The sequence below is a fragment of the Pan troglodytes genome, chromosome 12 (genome assembly GCF_028858775.2).
Source record: "Pan troglodytes isolate AG18354 chromosome 12, NHGRI_mPanTro3-v2.0_pri, whole genome shotgun sequence".
Classification (NCBI taxonomy): domain Eukaryota; kingdom Metazoa; phylum Chordata; class Mammalia; order Primates; family Hominidae; genus Pan; species Pan troglodytes.
Window position 1 is genome coordinate 26211448 of NC_072410.2, and position 22207 is coordinate 26233654.

The following is a 22207-nucleotide window of genomic DNA, read 5'->3' on the forward strand; positions in this document are numbered from 1 at the left end:
CAGGCAGGACAAGTTGTGGCCACCTGCCCCTTGCTGGACTTGTAAGGAAGAGCAGGGTACGGGGAGGGGCGTCTCGAGGCCTTTCCAGCCGTCACTTTGCCGCTGCCCCGGGGGCGGTCGGCCTTGGTCCGGGGTGGTGCCAGGAAGAGGGGGTAAAAACCGTGGAGCGCGCCCCGGCCCGATGGCTCACGCCTGTAATTCCAGCACTTTGGGAGGCCAAGGTGAGTGGATCACGAGGTCAAGAGATCGAGACCATCCTGGCGAAACCCCGTCTCTACTAAAAAATACAAAAAATTAGCCGGGCGTGGTGGCGGGCGCCTGTAGTCCCAGCTACTCAGGAGTCTGACGCAGGAGAATCGCTTGAACCCGGGAGGCGGAGGTTGCAGTGATCCGAGATCGCGCCACTGCACACAAGTCTGGGTGACAGCGAGACTCCGTCTCAAAAAAAAAAAAAAAAAAAAAAAAAAAAAAAAAAAAAGACCGTGGAGCGCGTGGCGCCTCCCTGCCCTAGGGACTAGGGGCGGTAAAGAGAGGAGGCTGCGAGGTCGCTGGACGGCTGGGTCATGGCGAAGGTAACGGGAAAGCTCCCGACCGGACCCAGCTGCCTCATCCCCACACCCTGCAAGGCCAGGCGGCCCTGCGGCCCTCCAGCGGCGCGCGGCTCCCGGAACCCAGCGCCTCAGTCCTCCGCTTAGCCTTGGACGCCCTCGCTCGGAGGCCTCGGGGCATGGCCGGGCGCAACAAGCCCCGCCCTACCGTTGCAATTGGTTCTCGAGCTAAGGCCTAGGCGTTTGATTGGTCAGCTTTGGCGAGAAGGCGGGACTAGGGCGACAGCCGCGGACGCCGAGCGGCCAGATCCGGGACGCGGGGCGGGCCCTGCGTCCGCCCCTCCCGCCGAGGCTGAGCCTGAGACCCGTGGCGGATCGACTGACGCCGGGGCTGGGATGGCGACGCCGCGGCCCTGCGCGGACGGGCCCTGCTGCTCGCATCCCAGCGCGGTGCTCGGCGTACAGCAGACGCTGGAGGAGATGGACTTCGAGAGGGGTGAGGCTGCCGCGCGGCCCTCGTGGTTCTCACCAGGCCCCGGCCCAAGGAGGAGGCGTGGGGCCAAGGAGAGGCGGATGAACGGGGCCCCGAGAGCTTGGGGCTTGGGGCTTGGGGCCTGGTGCGGGAGGGCGGGCGGGACCCACGGTTCCCGTGTACTGAGAGCCTCCCAGGGCCCCGCACGAGCTCGGCCAGGAGACACCTGTCCCGCGGGCGGCGGGGAAGCGGAAGCACTGGTTTCCGTAACCCTCCCGAGTAGCGGGGGACGACCTCCCCTGGGAGACACAAGCCTGCTCAGGTGTTTGAGAGAGGGCCCGGGGAGCAGAATCTGCACCTGGGGCATTGCACCCAACCTGAGGGGCATGGAGCTGCAGGCCTGAGTGCTGCGCGGTGAAGGAGAGCAGTGGCCTTTGTTTAGCCCCGGGTGCCAGGCAGCCTGCATGCTTTAAAGATGGCAAGAGCTTCGCACGGGCAGCCTTCGAGGCAGGGCACAGTATCTCATCTGTGGGACCCAGAGAGGTAACACGTTTGGCCCAGATTATACAGAGATTATGGTGCCAATAGGAACAGAGGAAGGCGGGAAACCAGGGTGCTTCTTGTGAGCGTTGGGAACCACTGTGCTGTGTCATCTGCCCTTGCGGATGCAGCCCTCGATTGCCACTGCTGTGTAAGCATTCTCATGGAACTCTTCCTTTACCGTGGTTCTGGCACCTGCCTACTTCCCTCCGCCCCTCCTACCGCTGTCCTCTGCACTGCTGAAGTGGTTGCCTCAGAGGGTCTTTCTGTTTCCACGCTTGCCTTCCTACAGGGTTTTCTACTCTCACATAGCAGCCAGAGCGGCTTTTTGAAAATTAGAAATCACATCATTCCCTGTTATGGCCTACAAAGCTCTGTAGACCCACCCCTGCCGGTTCTACTTCTCCTCCTCATTTTATTTCTCATGCTTTTCTTCTCCCAATCACTACGCCGCAGCCACATTGGTCTTGTTTTGGTGTCTCAAATATGCAAGACCTTTTCCTGAGTTAAGTCCGTTGGACTTGCTGTCCCATCTCCTTAGAATGAACTTCCTACAACCGTTAAGCTAGCTGATGCTTTTCTTCAGATCCCAGCTCCAATGTCATCTCCTCAGAGACCCTCCCTAAACACCCCAGTTCTCAACTGGGGGCAGTTCTGCCCTTTAAGGGACTTTGAATATCTGGAGACATTTTGGGTTGTCACAACTGGGAGGGTGCTACAGGCGTGTAGTAGGTAGAGATGAGAGATGCTGTATACATGGTACAATGCACAGGACAGCTCGCTACAATAATCATCCGGCCCGTAAGTGTCAATTGTGCTGTTAAGAAGTAAACATTGCCTTATCCAAAGTTAGGCCAGTTACTCTGATGTATCCATCATCTTGCTTTTTTTTTTTTTTTTTTTTTTTTTGAGATGGAGTCTCCCTCTTTTGTCCAGGCTGGCGTGCAGCGCAATCTCGGCTCACTGCAACCTCCGCCTCCTGGGTTCAAGCGATTCTCTTATTCACCTGAGTAGCTGAGATTACAGGCGTGTGCCACCACGCCCGGCTAGTTTTTGTATTTTTAGCAGAGACCGGGGTTTCACCATATTGGTCAGGCTGGTCTCGGAACTCCTGACCTCATGATCTGCCCGCTTTGGCCTCCCAAAGTGCTAGGATTACAGGCGTGAGCCACCGCACCCGGCATCTTGCTTTCATAAAAAACAATTTTTACCGCAAACAATTTCCTCATTTTTTTGTGCAAACAAATACATTCTTTAAAACATTAATGGGAAGAGTGTATTTGATAAGCCAATTTTAGCTACTGTTGTCACAAATAAAAGAAACTGTGAGATTTGTTAATCCGCTTCACTACAGTAACTCGTTGTTGTTGTTGTTGTTGTTGTTGTTGTTGTTGTTGTTGTTGAGTCGGAGTCTGGCTCTGTCCCCAGGCTGCAGTGGCGCAATCTTGGCTCACTGCAAGCTCCACCTCCCAGGTTCACGCCATTCTCCTGCCTCAGCCTCCCAAGTAGCTGGGACTACAGGCGCCCGCCACCACGCCCGGCTAATTTTGTTTTGTATTTTTAGTAGAGATGAGGTTTCACCATGTTAGCCAGGATAGTCTTGATCTCCTGACCTCGTGATCCGCACAGTAATATATCTTTTTTTTTTTTTTTGAGACGGAGTCTCGCTCTGTCGCCCAGGCTGGAGTGCAGTGGTGCGATCTTGGCTCACGGCAACCTCTGCCTCCTGGGTTCACGCGATTCTTCTGCCTCAGCCCCCTGAGTAGCTGGGACTACAGGCGCGTGCCACCAAGCCCAGCTAATTTTTGTATTTTTAGTAGAGACGGGGTTTTACTCTGTTAGCCAGGATGGTCTCGATCTCCTGACCTCGTGATCCACCCGCCTCGGCCTCCCAAAGTGCTGGGATTACAGGCGTGAGCCACTGCGCCTGGCCAATATTTTTATATTTATCATTTTGTACTACATTTTGGGTGAATTCCAAATCACTAATTCTCTTTGACTAGGTCTGCAGTACTCTTTGACCCATCTATTGTTGTTGTTTTGTTTCAATGAGTCTGTTTTTTAATTTACCAACTTTCCTGTTTCAGATCTGGCTGTTTTGTTTTTCCTAATGTTCTGTTGATTTGTGGATTCTATCCCTTTGTCTCTGTGAACACCTTCAATGTTGTTGTTTTAAGGTCTTTTTTGGATTGTGCAATAATGGCTCACTTTGGAGGCATGCGTGTTCCCACTTGTATTTGCTAGTTGTTGTCTGTCGCCATGCCACCCTGAACTCCCCGAACTCCCCTCATCTCACCTATATTTGCTGATTGTCTCTTAGGGCAGCAGATTGCTTCTTGTTTTGCAAGTTTCAGTCTTTGTGCTCACCAGGGAGATCCTCTTCTGTGGGAGATTGTCACACTGCCTTGGCAGGCTTCTGGAGGCATCATTATATTTTTTAAAAGTTGTTTCTGGCTGGGCATGGTGGCTCACGCCTGTAATCCCAGCACTTTGGGAGGCCAAGGCAGATGGATCACTTGAGGTCAGGAGTTCAAGGCCAGCCTGACCAACATGGTGAAACCCTGTCTCTACTAAAAATAGAAAAATTTGCTGGGCATGGTGGTGGGCGTCTGTAATCCCAGCCCGACCTGAATTTCACTCTAGATCCAAACATTTTAAACATTACTTCATCCAGCACTTCTGTGTTTGAAGTGGGATGGAGATGTCTGTGTCCGCCCAGTCCTACTGTCCTGATGAGATGTGCCCATCTGTCTTGTTCACAGTTAAGTCACCAGCATTCAGAACAAACCTTGACACAGAGGAGGTGCTCGGTTGATATTTGTTGAAGGAATGAATATTCTTCACTTTATAGACAAGAAAACTGAGGTCAAGAGGCAAAGCAAGCACTGAAACTCCCATTCAGCATCATTCAGTCCTTTGGTTGCCTTTCTGCAGGAATCTGGTCGGCAGCCCTGAATGGAGACCTGGGCCGAGTGAAGCATTTAATCCAGAAGGCCGAGGACCCAAGTCAGCCCGACTCGGCCGGCTACACTGCGCTGGTGAGCTAGGGAGGAGCACAGGGTCAGGAGACAGAAGCGTTAACTCAGGAGACACCTGCTCTCTGAGGAGGGGGACTGATGGTTACCTTTTACCTCCTCCCTCCCTTTCTTCTCTTTCAGCAAAATTTCTCTTTTCAAGCATCATATGAACCTGGATTTTTAAAATTAGTGTGAGAGCTTTACATCAATAATTTAGGTTTTGTTTTGTTTTGAGATGAAGTCTCGCTCTGTTACCCAGGCTGGAGTGCAGTGATGCGATCTCAGCTCACCGCAACCTCCGCCTCCCAGGTTCAAGCGATTCTCCTGCCTCAGCCTCCCGAGTAGCTGAGACTACAGGCATGTGCCACCACACCCAGCTAATTTTTGTATTTTTAGTAGAGATGGGTTTTCACCATGTTGACCAGGCTGGTCTCGAACTCCTGACTTCAGGTGATCCGCCTGCCTCGGCCTCCCAAAGTGCTGGGATTACAGGCATGAGCCACTGCGCCCAGCCAATGATTTAGTTTTATTTTCGTAACAATTCTTTGAGATAGGAATGATCATTTTCCCCATTTTTCAGTTGAACAAACTCAGGTTAGTCATGCAGAAGCTTGCCCAGGTCACACGACTGCTGGGGTTGGCACCTGAGATGATTCCAGGCCCCTCGCTGCAGGGGGGCCATGCTCTCACCTCTATACCACCCTTGTCGCCTGCCTGGCTTCTCCCATCTGACCTCGGTCTCTGTTCCCTGCAGCACTATGCCAGCCGCAATGGGCACTACGCTGTGTGCCAGTTCCTGCTGGAAAGCGGAGCTAAGTGTGATGCCCAGACCCACGGGGGTGCCACTGCTCTGCACCGAGCCAGCTACTGCGGGCACACTGAAATCGCGCGGCTCCTGCTATCACATGGGTCCAACCCCAGGGTGGTGGATGACGACGGCATGACCAGTCTGCATAAGGTGGGCCCGTTCCCCCTTCCAAAAATGTCGTTTCCTTATTTTTAAAGTTATAACATGTTCATGTAGAAAACATGGGGAAAACAGGAAATCAGAGAGAAGACAGTTAAAATCATTTGTAATTCCCTTGCTCACCTGTCATCACTTTAGGACTAATGGGTAATTCTCCAGCCTTTTTTCTGAGCGTGTAAATTAAAATGTACAGTGGCACTTTAGTTTTCTTTCCCTTAGAGACATGTCATGAAACCTTTTCCATATAGTTTTCTGAAACTTATACATACTCTTGCCTGTTCCTGTAGTCCACTTGCTATATGTTAGCCGGAGTGATCATTTAATTAAACTCTTTCTAGCTGGAAATACCTGCACATGGTAAACAATCTGAAGAGTCTACAAGGGCTTGCCATGTAAGCGAGTTTCCCTCCCACCCAGCTCCTCATCCCTCAGCCTTCTAGGCCCGTCCTTTGAGGCGTTCACTTTACCGATTGCTTTTCCTTTTTTGTGGGGAATGGGGTCTCACTGTGTTGCCCAGGCTGGTCTCAAACTCTTGGGCTCAATTGATCCTCCTGCCTCTGCCTCCCTAAGTGCTGAGATTACGGGTGTGAGCTACCCTGCTCGGCCGCTTTACTGAGTTTGCAGGCACCTTTGAGAGGCGGTCTATGCATATGTGGCATATGTGTATAAATCATATATGTGTGTAAATCATGTGTAAATCTAGTCCCCTCTTGCCCCTTCTTTGATTTTCTCTTGGAGCGATTGTTTAAAGCAGTTCTGATCATGCCACACCCCCACTTGGAGTCCTTGAGGCTTGCTTTTTCCAGGTCCATGAGTTATTGTGAAGGTTTCCTGGGGTTTGCTCCTGCCCCCTTCTCCAGGTTTTTTTTGTTTTTTTTTTTTTTCTTTTTTGTCTTTTTTCCCCACCCCTCCAGTTTTCTCCTGAGCTCTTGTCCCCTGGTCTCTTACACTCAGAGGCCCTACTAATAATTTTTCTTTTTTCTTCTCTCTTTTTTTTTTTTTTTTTTTTTTTTTGAGACAGGGTCTCACTCTGTCACCCAGGTTGGAGTACAGTGGCATGATTATAACTCACTGCAGCCCCGACTTCCTGGGCTTGAGTGATCTTCCCACCTCAGCCTCCTGAGTAGCTGGGACTATACATGCCTGCACCACCATGACCAGCTAATTTATTTTATTTTATTTTATTTTATTTTTGAGACAGGGTCTCACTTTTTCACCCAGGCTGGAGTACACCTGCACAATCACAGCTCACTTGTAGCCTCGACCTCCTGGGCTCAAGCAATGCTCCTACCTCAGCCTCCCAAGTAGCTGGGACTACAGGTGCATGCCACCATGCCTGGCTAATTTTTCTAAAAACAGCTTCACCACATTGCCCAGGCTTTTAAAATTATTATTAGTACTAGTAGAGACAGGGTCTCTCACTATCGTCTCGACACCTGGGCCCAAGCAATCCTCCCAAAGTGCTGGGATTACAGGCATGAGCTACCACATCCAGCCATTTTAATTTTCTTGAACCTACTACTCTGTCCCCCCAGAGCCATATTTAACAAGTTAGCCCCTGTCTGGGTGCCTCTCCCCTCCCGTTTTTTATGTGGCTTGTTTCTACCCTTTCTTCTGGATCTCAGCTTACACATCACACCCCACGAGAGCCTTTCCTGATCCTTAGACATGGTGAGCTCACCTGGATGTATGCCTAGCTGTATGCCATGGACTCAACGTTTCCTAATTCCTGTACCCCTGGAAATTCCCTGTTTGGGGTCTGCGTGTCTCAGTAGAGACAGCTGGGGCTTTGTCCTGTTCAAATTGTTGCAGCCTGGCTGGGCACAAAGGCTCACACCTGTAATCCCAGCCCTTTGGGAGGCCAAGGCAGGCTAATTGCTTGAGTCCAGGAGTTCGAGACCAGGCTGGGCAACATGGCAAAACCCATCTCTACTAACAATACAAAAATTAGGCCGGGTGTGGTGGCTCACGCCTGTAACCCCAGCACTTTGGGAGGCTGAGGCGGGCAGATCACCTGAGGTCGGGAGTTCAAGACCAGCCTGACCAACATGGAGAAACCCCGTCTCTACTAAAAATACAAAATTAGGCGGGCGTGGTAGCACGTACCTGTAATCACAGCTACTTGGGAGGCTGAGGTAGGAGAATCACTTGAACCTGGGAGGTAGAGGTTGCTGTGAGCCGAGACCTCGCCATTGCACTCCAGCCTGGGCAACAAGAGCGAAACTCTGTCTCAAAAAAAAAAACAAAAGCCAGGTGTGGTGGCACACACCTGTAATTCCAGCTACTCAGGAGACTGAGGCACGAGAATCGCTTGAATCCAGGAGGTGGAGGCTCCAGTGAACTGAGATCACACCACTGGGCTCCAGCCTGGGTGACACAGATATTCCGTCTCAAAAAAACCCAAAAAAACATTGCAGGCTTAGCACTTAGCACAGGTGCCCAGTGAATACGTGCTGAGTGAACAGCTGAATGTTGGGTTTTTAAAGAAATCATTGCCAATTGGATAGACAGATTGTTTATTTTTAATGGTGTTGCTCAGACGTTTTACTGCTACAACTCACATGACAGATATAAACAGCCAGGATGCTGTTGTGGGTATACCTGGCTGGTGTTACCCATAGTTAGGTGCATCTCCATCCCTTTTTCTCTCATGCAGATAATGCAAATGTGAGATATGTGAATTTTTCTTTATTGTGTATGTTTTTGTTTTTGTTTTGTTTTGTTTTTTTTAGATAGAGTCTCGCTCTGTTGCCCAGGCTGGAGTGCAGTGGCACAATCTCAGCTCACTGCAACCTCTGCCTCCTGGGTTCAGGCGATTCTCCTGCCTCAGCCTCCCAAGTAGCTGGGATTACAGGCACACACCACCACGCCTGGCTAATTTTTTGTATTTTTAGTAGAGACAGAGTTTCACCATGTTGGCTAGGCTGGTCTCGAACTCCTGACCTCAGGTGATCCCCCCTCCCTCGGCCTCCCAAAGTTCTGGGATTACAGGCGTGAGCCACCGCACCTGGCCTGTGTATGTGTCTTTTAAAACTATTTGCAAACATTGGTATTTTATTTTTTGTAAAAATTATTTGGGATGCATCTCACAACTGCTGACAACATCCCACTGCCTGAATTAAGGCAGTGGAATTGAGAGCTTTGTGTCTGTACTCATTAGGAGGACCAGCTGAGTAAAGATTTGGATTCAAATTTGGGATAGTGGTTGCCACTAGTGTTAATTTTGATACCTCTCAAAAGCCCTGTAGTCTATCAATTTGTCTGTTGGGAGGAGTAGGAAATAATAGTGGTTCACAGAGTTATTAAGAGTTCAGGCAAACCTGGTTTAGAATCCCAGGTGGACACGTTAGCCCTGTGACTTTGGGCAAGGCATTTATTAAGCCTGCATTTCTTCATCTGTAAAATGGGAATAATGATGATTCTTGCCTGTGAGGGCTATTTTGAAAGTTAAATAAGATAGTCTATGTAAATCACTTAACTCTATTATTTTTGGGGGGAGGTAGGTTAGAAATTGACATCTGGATTGGGGTCTCCTACCTTAAAAGAGAAGAAGAGAACACAGGGAACTAGGCCCCAGTCTTTCCCTGCCAATCTAAAAGTTTCCTGGCCAGGCACTTTGGCTCATGCCTATAATCCCAGCACTTTGGGAGGCCAAGGTGGGAGGATAGCTTGAGTTCAGGAGCTCGAGACCAGCCTGGGCAACATGGCAAGACCCTGTCTCTTATTTTTTTTTATTTTTATTTTTTGAGATGGAGTCTCGCTCTGTCACCCAGGCTGGAGTGCAGTGGCATAATCTCGGCTCACTGCAACCTCTGCCTCCCAGGTTCAAGCGATTCTCGTGCCTCAGCCTCCCGAGTAGCGGGGATTACAAGCACATGCCACCACGCCTGGCTAATTTTTGTATTTTTAGTAGAGATGAGGTTTCACCATGTTGGCCAGGCTGGTCTCGAACTCCTGACCCCAAGTGATCTGCCCACCTCAGTCTCCCAAAGTGCTGGGATTACAGGCATAAGCCACTGCACCCAGCCCTGTCTCTATTTTTAAAAATTCAAAATAAATTATTTTTTGAAAAAAGTTTAGCCACGTATAGTGGTGCACGCCTGCAATCTCAGCTACTTGGGAGGCTGAGGCAGGAGGATCACTTGAGCCCAGGAATTGCAGACTGCAGTGAGCTATAATTGCACTACTGAACTCCAGCTTGGGCAACAGAGTGAGACCGTCTCTAAAACGCAATGATAAAAATTTAAAAATATAAGAAAATAAATAAATAAAATTCCCAATGGGTAGGGGCCGTGTCTGGTGCCTCCTGTGCCCACAGTGCACAGCACCCTCTAGGTGATGTGTGCAGGTTTGTGAGAGATGCCTGGAGATACAAGGTGCTGTACTTGTTTTTAATGTGTAGGTCTGGCCAAAGACAGTTGGCAAAGGACACAAGAAAGAAAAACTCAGGCTAACTGCGAGAATGGCACTGGGATACTCCACAAATCAGAATAAAGTCACTGGGATTTGGTAGGAATTAGAAGAAATCTACTCAAACAGCTGTGTCTATTTCCATGAGGCCTCTTTTTTTTTTTTTGAGTTGGAGTCTCGCTCTGTCGCCCAGGCTGGAGTGTAATGGCATGATCTCGGCTCACTGCAACCTCTGCCTCCCGGGTTCAAGCGATATTCCTGTCTCAGCCTCCTGAGTAGCTGGGATTACAGGCACGTGCCACCACACTTGGCTAATTTTTGTATTTTTAGTAGAGATGGGGTTTCACCATGTCAGGCTGGTCTTGAACTCTTGACCTTGTGATCCGCCTGCCTTGGCCTCCCAAAGTGCTGAGATTACAGGCGTGAGCCACTGTGCCCAGAGAGGCCTCTTTTTTAGAAGGAAGAACCACTGAAAGTGGAACAAGAGACAGCAGAGCCCAGTGGGGGGTATGCCCTTTGATTCCAGCCTTTCTCTCCACAGGCTGCTGAGAGGGGTCACGGGGACATCTGCTCCCTCCTCCTGCAACACAGCCCAGCCCTGAAGGCCATCCGGGACCGAAAGGCACGGCTAGCATGTGACCTGCTGCCTTGCAACAGTGACCTGCGGGACCTGCTATCCAGCTGAGCCGCCACCCTGTCTCCAGCTGCCTTTAAAGGGTACACAGACCAGTTCTCCAAGCCCCTGCCTTGGTCAGCATCCATGCTGCTGGGCAGGGAACTGAGGCCAGACCACCCAGGAAGAGCCCCAGTCTGGTCACTGTGGAAGCGAGGGAGTAGATTTGGTGTGGCTAAAAGTGTTTAAGACTGGACAGATGATCATATTCTAAATTAGTTCATATGAGACATCTATTTATTTGGAAAAAAATAAAGTTATATCCTTACCTCATCCCACACCCAAAGATAAATTGCAAGATTAAAGATCTAAATATAAAAACACAAAACTATGTAAGTATTAGAAGAAAGTAGGGACTATGTGAGAAGCTGCTTTCTAGCTGAATGCCCTTGGTAAAAGTCACTTTAGCTGTCTGCCCCTCCATTTCCTCTTCTGTAATGAGAGTGGTTATCATAGGGCCCGCCTCAGAGTCATTGTGGGACGAGGTCAGTGTGCACTGGGAGAGCCCTCGAGAGAGTGCCTGGCACGTGGCAAGCAGCCTGAGGGAGGCCCGCTTCCCGAGCTCCTCATCAGCACTTTGCGCATACCATGATTTCATTGATTGCAACAGTCCGAAGGGAGAAAAGTGCCGTTTCATCTGTTTCGTTTTTCATTGCTGGTTACTAGTGAGGTTGAGCACCTGTGTCTTCTGTGAGCTGCCTACCCATGCCGATTTTAGAAACGCTTCTTATTGATTCGTAGGAGTGTTGATATTCTAGATCCTGATCCTTTGTTCTATATATGTATATTTAATTTTTTCCCTTTTTTTCTTTTATGCTCTTTCTTTTATTCTTTCTTTTTTTTTTTTTTTTTTTTTTTTTGAGACGGAGTCTCGCTCTGTCACCCAGGCTGGAGTGCAATGGCGCGATCTTGGCTCACTGCAAGCTCCGCCTCCCAGGTTCACGCCATTCTCCTGCCTCAGCCTCCCAAGTAGCTGGGACTACAGGCACCCGCCGCCAGGCCCGGCTAATTTTTTATATTTTTAGTAGAGACGGTGTTTCACCGTGTTAGCCAGGATGGTCTCAATCTCCTGACCTCGTGATCCACCCGCCTCGGCCTCCCAAAGTGCTGTCTTTGTTTCTTGATATCCATTCATGGGAATTGGTACAGCTACTGTAGATGGCAGTTTGACAGTATCTATTTAAATTTAAATGAGCAGAACCAATAATTTGATTTCTCTGTAGCTATGTAGAGAGATGTTCTTCCATGGTTACAAAGATGTTTATTTACAGGAGCATTTACAAATATGTGCATTGGAGCATGGGGAGTAATGTTAAAAAAAAAGAGAGAACCGACTCCTCCCTGATAGGGAGTGGTTGAGTTCTGCAGATCCAAGTTCTCGGCTGCACAGCAGAGCGCAGCGTGCTGACAGGATATTGCTGCTCGTGTCCACAGTGGGACCCCCTTCACACAGAACATGCCTGTAGAATGTGATTGCCTCTCAGCCTTTTGGCTAAGATCATGTATAAATGTATGGATCTATACGTGGATGTAGGCCAGGAGCAGTGGCTCATGCCTGTAAGCCCAGCATTTTGGGAGGCCGAGGTGGGAGGATCACCTAAGGTCAGGAGTTCGAGACCATCCTGGCTAACACAGTAAAACCCTGTCTCTACTAAAAATACAAAAATTAGCCGTATGTGATGGCAGGTGCCTCTAATCCCAGCTACTCTGGAGGCTGAGGCAGGGGAATCGCTTGAACCCGGGAGGTGGAGGTTGCAGTGAGCCGAGATCGCGCCATTGCATTCCAGCCTGGGCAACAGAGTGAGACCCTGTCTCAAAAGAAAAGAAAAACGTGGATGTGCATCCACAAAATGCACAGAGCAGAAGCAGGAGGGTGGCTGTTAAACTGCCAGCCATGGTTTCTCCTGGGCCACGTGGCAAGAGAGGTAGTCAAGGAGGTCCTGAGCCTTCTGTTTATGTTTGAACTTTTAATAAGGAATCTTTTTTCCTTTCTTGTTCAACACACTGTTTCTGGCTTGATTTTTTTTTTTAAGTCAGAGTTAATACCAGTCATATGAGACAACTAATGGGTTTTCTATTGAGAACTTCCCTGAAGCCTGGGGGTGCAAAACGCCGCTCCTCCAGTGCCACGTGCTGAGGGGTGTTTGTGAGTTGGAGTGGACAGTGGTGGCCAGTCTTACTTTTTCTTGTTTCTTTGCACTCATTTTATTTTATTTTTTTTTGAGACCGAGTCCCGCTCTGTCATCGGGCTGGAGTGCAGTGGTGCGATTTTGGCTCACCACAACCTCCACCTCCAGGGATCAAGTGATTCTTGTGCCTCAGCCTCCCAAGTAGCTGGGACTACAGGTGCCCGGCTAATTTTTATATTTTTAGTAGAGACGGGGTTTCACCATGTTGGCCAGGCTGGTCTCGAACTCTTGACCTCAGGTGATCTGCCCACCTCAGCCTCCCAAAGTACTGGGATTACAGGTGTGAGCCACCACGCCCGGCCCCTTTGCCCTCATTTTAGATGACTCTTTCCCTCCTCATAACCAAAAGCAAGGAACAGGCTGGGTGTCACCTGAGGTCAGGAGTTTGAGACCAGCTTGACCAACATGGAGAAACCCCATCTCTACTAAAAATACAAAATTAGCCAGGGTGATGGCACGTGCCTGTAACCCCAGCTACTCGGGAGGCTAAGGCAGGAGAATCACTTGAACCGGGGAGGTGGAGGTTGCGGTGAGCCAAGATCGCGCCATTGCACTCCAGCCTGGGCACCAAGAGTGAAACTCCATCTCAAAAAGAAGAAGAAAAAAAAAAGCAAGGAACACCTTTGTCTGAAAAAAGCACCCTAAATTTAGCCTAAGAACTAAGTTTTCAGCTGGGCGCGATAGCACAAGCCTGTAATCCCAGCACTCTGGGAGGCTGAGGCGGGTGAATCACAAGGTCAGGAGTTCAGGACCAGCCTGGCCAACATGGTGAAACACCGTCTTTACTAAAAATACAAAAAATTAGCTGGGCATAGTGGCAGGTGCCTGTAATCCCAGCTACTCGGGAGGCTGAGGCAGGACAATTGCTTGAACCCGGGAGGTGGAGGTTGCAGTGAGCCGAGATCGCGCCACTGCACTCTAGCCCAGGCCACAGAGCGAGATTCCGTCTCAAAAAATAAAAAAAAAAAAAGTTTTCTTTTTTTTTTTTTTTTTTTTAGACGGAGTCTCACTGTTGCCGGGCCAAGAACTGAGTTTTCTAAGAAAGCTCTGCCTTTTCCTGAGTTCTCTGAAAATGTGGAAGCCCTTCCAAGAGGCCAGTTCTTTGGGAGCTGGGCAGCCATTTGGGGCCTGTGGCCATCCTTGGCCACAGTTCTTCCTCCTTGTACCCTGGTCATGTCTTCTCAGGTTGCTCTGATTTTGGGGTCTTATTTACTGGCTGATTTCCTTGCAAAGGCCAAGGCGGAGTTCAAGGTTCAGCTGGGTGAAGGGCATGCCTGGCTTCCTGAGAATTAGGAAGGGTGACTGGTGGCTTGAGACACATTGCTCTGCGGCTGGATTTCATGGTTACTATTCCATCCCGGGACCTGAGGCGGATCAGTCTGCCCTTTCCTGTGGCTGGAGGGGCACACTCCGTCCCTGGAGAGCGTCTGGTAGGGGCTTGTGGAGGGGCGGGGAGGACTTCCAGAGGCCCGAGGACAGGCGCCAGGCTTGGCTTCGGGGCTGGGGCAGCTGCCATGTGCTCTCAGAGCACTGAGGGAGGAGCGGGGGAGCCCGGGGGCGAGAAACCCACAGCACAGGGAAGGGAAGGGCAGCCTTGAAACTGCAAGTTGGGAGATCACGGTTTCCTCACGTGGCCACCATGAGGGCTGAGGCTGTAGGCTGGCCGCTCCTGCCCCTCCCGACCACCCCCCTCAGGCTTCCAGCCTCCTTGCTCAGCCACCTAGGCTGGGCTTTCAGGTTCGCAGGCAGCCGGCCCTACAACATGGAGGCCCAGGCTGGGCTTTCTTCAGGAGTGGCATCTAAACTTAGGAGAGGGGAACACGTTTCACCCAAATCTGGGCTAGCAGTGTGTTGGTTAAATGGCCCCTGAGTAGGTGTGGGGCATGGCAGAGGTGCAGGAGTGGGTGTCCGAGGATGCAGCCAACTCATCTCCAAACAGCTCCTTTTCTTTTCCCCAGTGGGCTGCATTCCCAGACTGGTATTTTAGTTGGTGTGACAGAGTCCCAGAGTCATCTGGCCCAGGGGCTTGCACCTGGGCCAGTCCTTCCCTGTCCACCCCTGCCCGTCCCCAGGCGCTCCTATAAAGGGCTGAGCAGTTCAGCTCTTCTCACTGGGGGGTGTGAGGAACAGGGGGGACCATGGACTTCATCAGCATTCAGCAGTTGGTAAGGAGGTGGGACGGAGGTGGGAGGCACCCTGGGACCGGCTTGATAGGAGGAGGCTGGCTAGAGAGGGCTGGCAGCTTCTTTCTGTGGTGTGAGGGTCAAGTCTTAGGTGCAGGGAAGCATGCAGTTCTTTTATAAAAATCTGTATTTTTTGAAACGGAGTCTTGCTATGTTGCCCAGCCTGGCCTTGAAGTCCCAGGCTCAAGTGATCCTCCCACCTGGGCCTCCCAAGTAGCTGGGACTCCAGGCATGTACCCCCACACCCGGCTGAGCGTGCAGTTCTTTCTGGTGTGTCTGCTCGGTTCTCATGTGAGGTGGTGAGGGGGTTAGGGAGCAAGAGAGGGAAGTCGAATGGGAAAGAAAACATGAAAATCCTTGAGTTGAGTTTTGCCCTGGATAGTGATGGTGAAAGAGGAACAGGAAATGGCAGGTTACTTTGGAAGATGCAAGTGTGGCTGTGGTGGTTGTAGTTCAGCTTAAGCACCATGATAGTTGTTGCTCTGGAAATGGCCAGAGGGCCTGGCTGCCTTGGGGATGGGGAAGGGTGCTCTTTCGCTCCCTGGGCAGTGAGGGAAACAGTGACTCTTAGGGATGTCGGTTTGAGTGAGGAGGGGCCTGGAGGGTGTGAGGCCCAGCAAGCCCATCTGTGGGCTGCTGGCCCCAGCCTGGTGCAGCCTCTGGCGGGAGGCAAATGGCAGGGAGGTGTTAGGTTGCTAGAGTTCTTTAGAAGGAATATGGTTCTACCTGACTAGAAAGTCCTAGGATCTGTTACCCTATCATTCCACCCTGTTCTTTCCCCACAACAGGCTGATTCCTCAGTGCTCCCCAGCTCCTGAACTCCTGAGGTGGGGCCCGGTGGGAGGAAGCATGGGTGTTTGCTACGGAGGCTTCGCCCCAGGCACAGGTCCCAATAACTCATAACCTTCACAACTCCTTTAGGCAATTGCCTTAAGTGTTTGAGCTTAAATGTAGCTTCAAAAGGAGCCGAGAACTGAACCCAGGCATTTAGAATTTTACCCCGGGGGGACTTCTCTGTCCCTCTGAGCTTGGAGTCAGGTGGCAGTCAGTATGATCTGGTAGGAATCTTAAGAACAACATGGGGGAAGCTAAGGTGTCATCTGCCCTGAGGCTACCTGGGCAAATGCCCAGCAGTATAAATAGATTGTGGCCTCATGTCCCCCCAGCTGTGTTCCTGCTGACAGGAGCAGGGTAGGCGGGGATCTGTTGTCCCCCTGGGTGTCAGCTGATGACACAGTTGCGGAGCCTGCAGCACCCACGGGGTGAGGGAGCTTGCCAGCACTCTGGACTGCAGGAGCTTTGAGGCCGGCTCCCATCCCGGGCACCAGCCTTGTGACATCTGCCCTTATAAGACAGCTCCCTGGTACTCCACAGCTCTGTTTTCTAAGGGTTCCTCCAATTTTCCCAACTCAGTACTCATATCCTGTTCCTACAGGTAAGTGGAGAAAGAGTTGAAGGGAAAGTGTTGGGATTTGGACATGGAGTTCCTGACCCTGGAGCCTGGCCTAGTGACTGGAGGAGGGGCCCCCAAGAGGCTGTGGCCCGGGAGAAGCTGAAATTGGAAGAAGAGAAGAAGAAGAAAGTGAGAGAGGGGCGGGGGCGGGGGTTGGGGGCAGTGGCTAATCCCTGAGGCCGGCTGAGCAGTGAGGCCTGGAGGGACTCTGGTGGGGCAGCCTGAGCAGCTGGTGTCTCCTGTCGGCAGGGCAGAGAGATCTCTTGACCAGCGGCTGATGGCTGGCATGGTCTTGTCTTCTGCCCCAGCTTGAAAGATTTAACAGTACCAGATTTAATCTGGATAACCTGGCTGACTTGGAAAACTTGGTTCAAAGACGGAAAAAGCGACTGAGACACAGAGTCCCCCCCAGGAAACCTGAGCCCCTGGTTAAGGTGAGTGGGAGGTCGGGGTTAGGGCAGTGCACACACCAGGGCTCCAGTTCCAGAGGAAGGGCTTGGGGCGGAGTGGGCACTGCAGGCCAGGACCACACAGCCAGTGCCTGGGGAGCCCATTAAATCCACTCCAGAGCCCCCGCGGATGTGTCCGCCAGGGCTGCCATAACAAAGTCCCACAGCCTGGACAGCCTCAACAGCAGGCATGTGTCACCTCACAGTCCTGGGGGCTGGAAGGCTAAGAGGAAGGTGTTGGCGAGGCTGGTTCCCTCTGAGGGTGGTGAGGGAGAATCCCTTCATGCCTCTCCGGCTTCTGGTGGATGCTGGTGATCTTTGGCGTTCCTTGGCTTGTAGATGTATCACCCAACTATTGCCTTCATGTTTGCTGGGCGTTCTGCCTGTGTGCATGCCTGTGTCCACGTGTCTCCCCCAACTTTTTTTTTTTTTTTTTTTTTTTTTTTGAGACGGAGTCTCGCTCTGTTGCCCAGGCTGGAGAGCAGTGGCACGATCTCGGCTTACTGCAAGCTCTGCCTCCCGGGTTCATGCCATTCTCCTGCCTCAGCCTCCCGAGTAGCTGGGACCACAGGCACCCGCCACCACGCCCGGCTAATTTTTTTTTGTATTTTTAGTAGAGATGGGGTTTCACCATGTTAGCCAGGATGGTCTCAATCTCCTGTCCTTGTGGTCTGCCCACCTCAGCCTCCCAAAGTGCTGGGATTACAGGCATGAGCCACCGCATCTGGCCCATGTGTCCCCTTTCATAAGGACATCAGTCACATTGGATTAGAGCCCACTTTAACACAAGTCATATTGGTGAGGGGCCCACCATACTCCAGTGTGACCTCATCTTAACTAATTACATCCTCAGTGACTCTGTTTCCAAATAAGGTCACATTCTGAGGTACCTGGGGTTAGGACTTCATATGAATCTTGGGGAGATACAACTCAATCCATAACACACACGCTCACACACACACAGTCTATTCAATCTCCTGGCGTGGGATTAGAATAAGAAGCTGCATTAGTACGAGCCAGCAGTGTTCCTTGGTGGGCTGCATGGGACCCGTGGGCCAGACTGGTGAAGCTGTGACATCTTGGGCACCTGCGGCCTTCGGGAGTGATTTGGTCTTGTCTTCAACTGACCCAGCCGCAGCCCCAGGCCCAGGTGGAGCCTGTGGGCCTGGAGATGTTCCTGAAGGCAGCTGCTGAGAACCAGGAGTACCTGATTGACAAGTACCTGACAGACAGAGGGGACCCCAATGCCCATGACAAGGTAGCACAGGTTGGGTGAGTCAGCCGGCAGCAGCTGCAGCTGCAGGAGCGCTGCCTTCAGTGTGCTCAAGTCCTGGCCTAGGAGGCTGCAGGGATTTTCACTCTTATGGGCATGAATCCAGTGGCGCCTGCAGACGGAGGGGAGGGAGCGGCCCATCGCGTGGTGGGGGAAGTGGCAATTCCGTTCAGGGACCTGGCCCTGGGAAGGGGACCGCGTGGGGTCTCTAGGGGTGGCTGCACTCCCTCTGCCTAATCTTCCATCTCTGCCCCCAGCTCCACCGCACCGCCTTGCACTGGGCCTGTCTGAAGGGTCACAGCCAGCTGGTGAACAAGCTGCTGGTGGCAGGTGCCACAGTGGACGCGCGAGACTTGGTGAGGATGGGGAAAGGCCCAGCCTCTGGTCGACGCCCAGCTTCACATCCCAGCAGCTGAGTGCTTGGGTGCTTTTGTTTTGCAGCTGGACAGGACACCTGTGTTCTGGGCCTGCCGCGGAGGACATCTGGACATCCTCAAACAGCTGCTTAACCAGGGAGCCCGGGTCAATGCCCGGGACAAGGTGAGGGGCACGGTGCTTTGGGGGCCTGTCGGGAACACGGGAGCAGACGCTGTTCCTGGAGAAGAGAGCACGTAGTCCCATGGGTTAGGGAGGCCTCACCAATCCAGACCCAGCACTGACCCCCACTTACTCTCAGATCGGGAGCACCCCCCTGCACGTGGCAGTGCGCACCCGGCACCCCGACTGCCTGGAGCACCTCATCGAGTGTGGCGCCCACCTGAACGCACAGGATAAGGTAAGGCAGGCGCTTGGTCTTTTCCGGCTCGGACAGCTCCAGAGGGGCAGGGACTGAGGAGCCCCAGCCAGGACCAGAGGTGCTGTCTGCTCGGTGACAGTAGCCCTGACCTTCCTGCATGAGGAGGGCAGCACGCGGAGGCAGAAGCTTGACTGCCTGCGTTCTCAGCAGGAAGGGGACACGGCTCTGCACGAGGCCGTGCGGCACGGCAGCTACAAAGCCATGAAGCTACTGCTGCTCTATGGGGCCGAGCTGGGGGTGCGGAACGCGGTGAGTGTGGGCGCAGCCCTGGCTCCTGACCCGAGGGCGGGTGGAGCGCCTGCAAGGGACTGACCCACACCGTTGCTCCCAGGCCTCCGTGACCCCGGTGCAGCTGGCTCGAGACTGGCAGCGCGGCATCCGGGAGGCCCTGCAGGCCCACGTGGCGCATCCCCGCACCCGGTGCTGACCGCAGCACCGCCCCCCGCCGCACCTTTCGCACTGCCACCATTCCATCCTGTGCCCCGCCCCCGCGTCTGCACCTCTGTGGTTCCTGCCCTCAGCCCCGGTTCCTCCCTCTCTGGCCTGTGCCTCCTCAGCAGCCCTGGCAGAACTGAGGAGCGGCACCGGGCCCAGCAGGCAAAGAGAGAGGCCTCCCTGGCTTCGAGTGTCAGGGGAGCCGCGTTCCCTCCCAGGGCTGGAGCAGAGGACCACGAGGCAGCAGAAAGCGCGGGTCCAGATGAGGGCCAGGAAGGGGAGGAGAGTGAGGGCCAAGAAGGAGCCTTAAGGGAGCAGTCCCAAGCTGGAGCCACCCAGGGCTGGGTCTGGGAGTCCTCAGTGTCCACTTGTCCTAGGTTAGGGGGCTTGCCTTGCTCTCTCCAGGGCCAGTCTCTGTGTGTGGGGACTCAGCCCGTGGCCGGCAGATGCCATCCAGGATGTACAAGGCGCAGCCAAGGCAGCCCATGCAGGGGCCGGGCCTGTCTGCAGCTGGTGGATGCCCGTGGGCATGGCTTTCTCTGGGGACCCCATTCCTGTCAGTAGCAACCCTGGCAGTGTCCGGAGCGGCTCTAGACAACTTTGGTCATAGGAACTCTGGAGGTGGGTTCTGGTCATCTGAGGTGGCTACTCAACAGGTTTGAGGCCCCACAGCAACAGAAGTCCAGGACCCACTAGGTTGCCTCAGAAGCCCTAAGACTGATGAGCTGGAGCGCGCATTTGAGAGAAGCCTCGCACCCACTGTGTACTGGCCCCGCTCAGGCCGGCCTGGCACACCATTGCCTGCTGGCGGCTCTCATGGGGAAGTGCCTGGGCACTGGGGATTGCTTGTGGCCCACTCAACTCTTGGGGCAGTGGCCCGTAACCCTAGTTTGCCTGAGGCTCTTATGTCCCCTTATGTTCCTGGTACTGGAGCTTGAGCTCTTGCCTGGAACGCTGCAGCTGCACCCACCCTGCTTGATCCCACCTGGGAGGCCAGGACACTGAGGGGCTCTGAACCCAGCCCACAGGGAAGCAGAGGAAGGTGAGCCCCCGCCGCCCCCCAGCCCTTCCCATCCCTTCCCTGCTCCCTGGTGGTCTAAGGACCCAAGCTCCCTAGACTTCCTCTTCCACCGTCTGTACGTTTCAAATTACATTGGTGTAGGCCTGTACTGCTGGTGGGGCTGGGCCCCTAAACGCCAGAAAGTGAATCTTAAGAAGCTCTGCCCTAAACTGAGAACCACATGCTGAGGGAAGGGCTGAAAGGTGAAGGCTCAGCCTCCCTCACATGGGTCCTGGGTTACATTAGGTACCGGGCTGATTGATAGGCATTTGGCCATGGTTCTTTTTCGTCTACCTTTGGTGGCCTTCTCAGGCCCAGAACAAGGCTGTTGTTACTATGTGGAAAAGCTGACCAGTGCTCCACACTAGGGGCACACACCTTTCCATGAGCAGCTCCTGCCCTGTGGCGACAGCCAGCGTGCACCCAGACGCTGGTGCCATGGCGAAGCAGGCGTTCAAGACCATGGAGAAGACAACTCCTCATCTAGAAAATGAGGACACCTCAGTGACAAACACACCTTTTTATACCAATCAGTATCCTCTGTTCATTAAAACTGGCTATCCATTACAGCCTAGCCGTCTTTCCTGGGCCGAGAGGAGCCCATGCTTCAGTCACTAGGGACTGTCTGGTAGGGCCCAGGCCTGTTAGCCATGCCGGCCGACAGCAAGATAGGCCGAGAGCAGAGTGGGCGGGATGCGGGGTCCTGGCACTAGGCTTTTGTGCTTAAGGCACCTCTGCTCACTGACGACAAGGTCAAAGAGCAGTGGTTCTCCACCTCAGCTGCTTATCAGAATCACCAGGAAGGTTTAAAAAGTCCTGATGTCCAGACCCTAAGTCAGAAGCCCTGAGGGGAGGATCCAGGTATTCTCATGCAGAGGCCATGCTTGTCTATGTGGGAAATTCTAGGAATCTACAGAAAGCAGCCAACTAGGGAGTCCAGCAAAATCTCGGGTGCAAGATAAACACACAAAAACTGTTTCTACCTCCTGGAAATGAACATGTAGACACCAAAGTTAAAAATATGTACTGTTTACAATTGCTGAAAAAGGGAAATACTTCGGTTTAAATCTAACAAAATATGCAAGGACTTGTATGCTGAAAATTATAAAATGTGATGAAATCAAAGATTTAAATAGACATGCCATGTTCATGGATTGCTAGACAGAATACAGTAAAGATATCAATTCTCCTCAAATTAACATACAGGTTAAATGCAGTTCCTATCAAAATCCTAGAAGATGTTTTGTAGATGTAGACAAGGTTATTCTAAAATTCATATACAAATTTATAGCAAAAATATTTTGAAAAAGAATAGAGTGAGAGGAGGAATCAGTCCAGCTGATTTCAAGATCTACTATATAGCTATGTGAACCAAGAGTGCAATGCTGGCAGAGGCACAGACACACAGATCGACAGAGCCGAGGTCATCACGGGAACAGGACCACACAAATATGCCCAGCTGACTTTAAGGTGCAAAAGTAATTCAATGGAGGAAGGACAGCCTTTCAACAAACGGTGCTGGAGCAGCTGCACCAGCTATAGGATTAAAAAAAAAAGAACTTTAGCCTAAGTCTTACACATTATACAAAAATTAACATGGCTCACATGCATACTTAAATTTAAAACTATAAAACTTTTAGGAAAAAACAGATAACCTTTGGGATCTAAGACTAGGTAGAGTTGTTCTTAAATGCGACACTAAAAGCAACAGTCCATAAAGGAAATATCAGTAAAGTGGACTT

General features: G+C 52.0%; 2 protein-coding genes across 3 annotated transcripts; both read left to right on the forward strand.

Moving 5' to 3' along the window:
* The first annotated feature begins 822 nt into the window (after positions 1 to 822).
* On the forward strand, positions 823 to 16568 carry ANKRD39 (ankyrin repeat domain 39). 2 transcript variants are annotated; one of them, XM_054678645.2, is made up of 5 exons: positions 836 to 1044; positions 4495 to 4598; positions 5332 to 5535; positions 10496 to 10671; positions 16435 to 16568. In XM_054678645.2, exons 1-4 carry the CDS (start codon positions 945 to 947, stop codon positions 10637 to 10639), a joined length of 552 nt encoding a protein of 183 aa, XP_054534620.1. In that variant the 5' UTR covers positions 836 to 944; the 3' UTR covers positions 10640 to 10671; positions 16435 to 16568. The 2 variants fall into 2 exon arrangements, with proteins under 2 accessions (XP_063645642.1, XP_054534620.1); XM_063789572.1 differs by lacking the exon at positions 16435 to 16568 and having other exon boundaries at positions 823 to 1044; positions 10496 to 10900.
* ANKRD23 (ankyrin repeat domain 23) lies at positions 14882 to 21034 on the forward strand. The gene is made up of 9 exons (XM_001151487.5): positions 14882 to 14981; positions 16435 to 16581; positions 16761 to 16886; positions 18034 to 18159; positions 18432 to 18530; positions 18616 to 18714; positions 18851 to 18949; positions 19121 to 19219; positions 19302 to 21034. Exons 1-9 carry the CDS (start codon positions 14955 to 14957, stop codon positions 19395 to 19397), a joined length of 918 nt encoding a protein of 305 aa, XP_001151487.1. The 5' UTR covers positions 14882 to 14954; the 3' UTR covers positions 19398 to 21034.
* The last annotated feature ends 1173 nt before the right edge of the window (positions 21035 to 22207 follow it).